General features: G+C 35.8%; 1 protein-coding gene across 1 annotated transcript; it reads left to right on the top strand.

The window, feature by feature from the left end:
- Window positions 1-2,696: 2,696 nt before the first annotated feature.
- Window positions 2,697-5,726, top strand: LOC113236037 (probable serine/threonine-protein kinase clkA). Its single transcript, XM_026471979.1, has 3 exons — window positions 2,697-2,760; window positions 3,718-4,170; window positions 5,258-5,726. The coding sequence occupies exons 1-3, from the start codon at window positions 2,746-2,748 to the stop codon at window positions 5,600-5,602; spliced, it is 813 nt and encodes a 270-aa protein (XP_026327764.1). The 5' UTR covers window positions 2,697-2,745; the 3' UTR covers window positions 5,603-5,726.
- The last annotated feature ends 577 nt before the right edge of the window (window positions 5,727-6,303 follow it).

The raw sequence follows: 6,303 nt of genomic DNA, 5'->3' as shown, positions 1-6,303 counted from the left end.
CGGTTTACGGCTATATTAAGATGTCGTTCGTAGGTCTACGTTATGTGTACTTGCGGTTATAGAATGAATAACAGTTATAATTGGCGAAATATTATTTGCACCGATTCGTCTCATCGCTTCATCTTTAGAATACAATAGGACAAAAGCGTGAGTCCTCCTGGTAACGCACATGCCATCTATATAGTGCAAACAACTAATGTAAACACTTTTACGCATTGGGACTTATAAACTATTATGGACTAAATTGGATAATCTTAATGCGGAACTGATATTGTTGAATTAGTAAGAAAACAGTCGGCAGTCGGTATTTTACGAAGTATGTACCTAGTTTTAAAAAAACCGACCTGATGAGTAAAGAAATAATTCAAAATTAGAATTCAGAAAAAGCATTTAACGCACTTATGACACGTACGATGAACCAATATCGTTAAGTCCATGTACCTACGCTTTTAGTAAAAGAAGTGTTGATGGTTTTATTACTCTATTGTAACAGAAATGATAACCCGTTCCAAGAGATAACATTCAACGATGCAAATAATATTTCTTCAATTATACTAATAACGATCTACCTGGGGTAAAGCAAAAGAGGGATACAACAAGGCAAAAGAGATTATTTATTCGAACTACTTGTTATAGATCCGTTTGTAACACTCTGTAATAGAAATTAAAGTTTGTTGTTAGTAAAATAAGTTCACACTGATGAATTTCTAAGAATTCATGGTTCACATAGGTACGTATATATATTTATGTGTCGTGGTGATTTACTACAATCGCGACAGCAACGTCTTTGAAAAGTGGGACTGGGAAACACTTCCATAAGAAGCGTTTGGTTTGTTCACACTAAACGTAATCCATTCTCGTAATATAACGTAAAAAACGTAATAATCGTTTAATATTACTAAGTCGTAATAGAAATGTAATCCTATGTATCGCGTACGCGATAGTTGTTTGAGTCAATTTCAGTGATATAATTGTTGCCGTAAGCTATAGCAGAAATATTAAAGTGCCTGATAAATAAATTAGCAAGGATACGGCAGTTCTAGGGCTAAGTCTATGTAACACACTATTACCTTTTTTATTCTTTTTTTCTGACTTTGATGTTTTGCAGTTGGTAGCTGTTGGCCTTGACTGCGCCACCGGATGTAATGGGCGAGCTGACGGCTGATAACCCGTACACTATTACCATTTTCCTTACCATCTTAAGCAAGTGTTCTTTTTTAGAAGGAACACACTTCACTATGTAGAAAAGTTAACTCTGAATGTTTTTATCCTTATACATATATTTTGTTTTAATAAACCACAAAGTATTTATTACTCATAATCAGTCGCTGCATATTGAAATATGCGCTTATAAATATAATTACAAAATATATTAAACGCACTTAGCCAATATTCAAGAAACTCTACATACCGAAAAATTTAAATTATAATGTACATTTTTACTATTGTACGAACATTTACAATACAAGTATAATTATTGAATGCATTAGGGCTTGCACGTACAAGGGCGTTTGTAAATTACAATGTTTTGCTTCTTATAGCGTTAAACGTGAAGCAGGATTACGTCCGAATTGAATAATTTTCTGTTTTGACCATATTGAATCATAGCGCAATTTTGTAATGGTATCATATAAAGGGGCAACACGTAATATGCTTTGCATCACGTTCACGTTTGATTCTTAATAAAATGAGAACGGCACCCATCACCCAGTCACACCAATGAACACAGAACATGAACAGACAGCGTTCATATTAAGGTTCCCTTCACGTTCGAAATCAGCATCACATATGAAATTGTATTAATTAAAAAATAAGTTTTAATAGCAGTAGAACTTCTTGTGAAAAAGTTCGTCTGGGGAAATACTGCCATCTTACCTATTTCTGCCGCCAAGCGGTAATGTCGTGAGCGATACAGCGTTCCGTTTTTGAAAGGTAATAGCACGTTCCCATTGTCGTGACTTGTATATTTAAATGAAGTTGTTAACACATAAAACAACACGATCAACTGTCGTTGAAGAATTATGGGAAGAGCTAGAACGACAGTCGTCTGACGATAAATATTCTATCCTGACGTTTGTCAGGATAGAATTGTGACGACAGATAATCGCAGCTTCAAACGATTGTGTCATGCAAACGACAAGGCGGTTGCCGTGAACCGATAAATTGTCGTCACGATCTAATGGGAACAGCTAGACATGACAGCCGTTCAACGGTAAAATAAACGTCCACGACAGTCACGACAGATAGTCGTGACATGGGAACAGACTAGACGTGACAGTCGTCCAACTATAATAAAACATTACGACATAATGGGAACGCGCCTTAAGGGTGTTGGTGAAATTACAAAGACATGGGACTTGCCAACTTATGTCTCAAGGTGACGAATGCAATGGTAGTGCTCCTCAGATCTCTGTGATTTAAAACTCTGAGTGGCACTGCAAATGCTGGACGCCTATCGTGTCGCTTACCACCAGACGCACATCTTGTTTGTCCCGTCACTTGGTGTCATATAAAAAACTCAGTTACACCAATGTAAACATAAACGTACAGTTTGATTATGTGGCTATCTTCACATAAGTATCTTTATGTTCGGAAATGAACTTTACATTGATACAGAATCGAGCGTAACTGCTTTAAGTGTAACCACCGATTAACAACACTAGTACATGTAGCTATATTCATTGCAGACGAATACACGTGCCTACTTCTCTCAGCAATTGCCTGAAGTAAATAAGACATTACAAAATGAAGTTTTATATGGTAAGTAACAATGACTGATACAAATTGGATTCTATTCTTGTGCCGAAGGTCAGTTAATATTGTGATTTCCAGATAATATAGATATAAAAGTTTAACGTTATAGAGTACTGAAAACATTTTTCGTATTTAAACATGTCTAATTTACATAACAAAACAGATGTGCACACCTCAACGGAAAGGTTATGTTTTCATTTTATTAACCGACTTCAAAAAAGGAGGAGGTTCTCAATTCGACTGAATTTTTGTGTATGTTACGCGATTAGTTAGGAACCGATTTCGATTATTTTTTTTTTCTGGAACTTAGTGGTGCTCTCATTCAAAATTGAAGAAAATATTCCAACTCTAATGGTGGCAAATTAGGGGATAAATCCGGTTTATTGGATTTCCACTTTTTCATTAACCGATTACAACAAAACTTGGCAAATACATGCTATTCCAAAAACTATTGATGTTGATTTTTTTACAAAAAGGTTTAATTATAAACGAGGTACATTAATTCCTTTTTAACCGACTTCAAAAAAGGAGGAGATTTTCAATTTGACTGTGTTTTTTGTATGTATGTTACGCGATAACTCATTTGTGAACCGATTTTGATGATTCTTTTTATTGGAAAGAGGGTACCTCAGCAGTACTCCCAATTAAATTTAAAGAAAATATTCCACTTCTAAGGGTGGCAAACTAGGGAATGAATCGAATTTCGCGCACTTTCCGGTAACCAATTTCAATAAAACTTGACAAATAAATGTAATTCCACGAACTTTAACTTTAGAAGTCGGTTTTTTTAGAACTCTGTACTGAGATTATCATATTATTTTTCGCTTACTATAAGTCACCATAAAACTTTTTAATTGTAAGCTACTAGTAGATAGTGATATACGACCACGGGACAGCCACTAACATGCTTGCTCCATGCTTGCGTCATAATAAAATCTAACTTTGCTTATTTTTTGTTACCAGTTTACATATCTCTTAATAGTCGTGACGGCCGAAGAGTTTTTGGTAATGCTATACGATAACTCGAATGACTACGAAATGCAGGAATTTATAGAAGATCCAAAGTACACCAGATTGCTGACCGATTGCGACGACGATAAATTCAATCAAAATGTTAACATACCAAGCACTTTGAAACTGAAATCACAAAACACGAATCCATCAAAATTAAGCTTTGGAAATTACGCGGCTCAAGCCAGACCAGGTTACCAGAACTATATGCAGAATACAAAATCCTACATGGACGGTTGGCTGCAGCAGTACGGCTATAACAGGCCTTCCTATGATAAGACTCCACTTGGACAATTACCACCTCCTCGTAAGAAGCGCCGGCAGTGGGTGATACATAACCCGAATGGCTACCACCCAGTTAATCGCCTAAAGGACAATTACAATAACAACTACGGCAACGTACAGGTAAAGCAGAACCCGATCCGAACTTTTTAATATTTATTTATTTAATAATTACAATAGCATTAACATAGTAAACCTAAACAAATTTACATATATGTGCACCTCCTGTAACAATAATATGTGTAAAATAACAAAATTTTTAATGTAAACATAATACGAAAAAATAATGAAGAAATAACACAATTAACAAACCAGTAGCTCATCGGCGCGACAGAGTGCGCGAGTTGCAAGGAAAACACACACACACACGCACGCGCACGCGCACGCGCGCACGCACACACACACACACACACACATGTTTATAAGTAGTTTTGTTTGTAATTACTCAATAATAGAAATTAAATCTACCCGAGGACCTGGTAATCTGAGATACAGGTTTTCCTACTTCAGGGATTAGCCTCTACAACTAGACTATATTTTGATATTACTTACACAGTGTCAATTGACTGCCACAACAATAAGAATGTCACAAACATGTCAAGTTACAAATTAAATTTGTCAAGAATGAAAAACATCCAGATAAAGTTTTGAGCAGAAATGGGTTGAAATGGGTAAAACCCGGCTCTTTGGGTCAAAACCCTGTTAAAACCCGGGCGGGTTGATTAGTTTAAACCCGCTGCCCAACTTTTAAAAATAAAATAATGTCTCCATGAAGCAAAATTTTCTATCAACAATATTTACAGTGCTATCCCTCCATGTGGTGTAGCAACAGGACTAGACGTAGACTAATATTATAATAAAATGCAGTGTTTATAGGGTATACTACAACTTTGTAATAATACACAAGTACTAGTCGGCGAGCTTTTCCAACTCAATCAACGTTTGAAATGTTTAGACTTACGTCTAAATATTACTTTCGTATCCACTCCTATTTTCTTGTTATTAGCTGTAACAAAAGGTAATTGTAAATGATGAACTTGTCTATCTAGCACTGCTAAGTCCAAATCACTAAATGGTCAACCTATAGTCACAATAGTGGACAAGACGTTTAAAATTAACTATGTGTTGGAAGAACTCGCCGACACTAAAACACTAGGCAGCGAGGGATTTTTATATGACTATAACGACAACGACAATTTTATGTTTACAGATAAAGGATCGATCGCCGTACTATAATAAGGGATACATATACAATAACAATTACAACCAGTATAATAACATCCAAAACAACAACAACAACAACATCAACTACAGCAAAAACAGCCGCAACAAAAATAACAACAAAAACAAAAGCAAACACAAATACAAAAACAACCACCAGCACAACAACAACAAGCAAAACAACAAAAAGACGCCAGGCGCCAACAACAAGAGCGTCAACTGCAATAACGGACGTTGCACCATTTGTATCAATGAACAATGTAAGGAATGTATTACCGGAATGGGCAAGTGCGAAATATGTGTCGGTGGCTCTTGTAGCTCCGTCAGTCTATAATGGAGAAAACAAACGACAAATTTCTTCCAGTAGGTGGTGTACCATCTAGTGCTGCTTTTTTAACCAACTTCAAAAAAGGAGGAGGTTCTCAATTCGTCTGTATGTTTTTTTGTATGTATGTTACGCGATAACTCCGCCATTTGTGAACCAATTGTGATGATTCTTTTTTTGTTGGAAAGAAGGTACCTCAGATGTGGTCTTATTTAAATTTCAAGAAAATATTCCACTTCTAAGGGTGGCAAACTAGGGGATGAATGACTTTTGAGGTCGGTTTTTTAAACCAGGGAGGTTAGGTTATCAGAGAATCAAAAGTAATTTAAGTCAATTTTGTTCTCTCTGAAAGAATATTTTAGTGGACAGTTTGCGACAATTTTTTTGTAGCAGTAGAGTTCCTTGTGAAAGAGTTCCTCCAGGGAAGTACATGAACCGTAAATTAGACAGCATGTTTTTGTGTGTATGTTACGCGGTTTCTCCGACTTTTGTGAATCGATTTCGATGATTCTTTTTCTGTTGGAAAGAGGTCAGTGGTGGTCTCATTTAAACTTAAAGAAAATATTCCACCTTTAAGGGTGGCAAACTAGGGGATGAATCTAATTCATTAGATTTCACCCATTTTCCGTTAACCGATTTTAATAAATCTCGATAAGTAGATGTAACTCCACAAACTTTTGAGGTCAGTTCTTTTTTATAAAAAGTTTTAA

Source organism: Hyposmocoma kahamanoa, unplaced genomic scaffold (assembly GCF_003589595.1).
Source record: "Hyposmocoma kahamanoa isolate Upper Pololo Valley unplaced genomic scaffold, ASM358959v1 88, whole genome shotgun sequence".
Classification (NCBI taxonomy): domain Eukaryota; kingdom Metazoa; phylum Arthropoda; class Insecta; order Lepidoptera; family Cosmopterigidae; genus Hyposmocoma; species Hyposmocoma kahamanoa.
The sequence above is the reverse complement of the archived record's forward strand: the minus strand, read 5'-3'. Positions and strand labels throughout refer to the sequence as shown.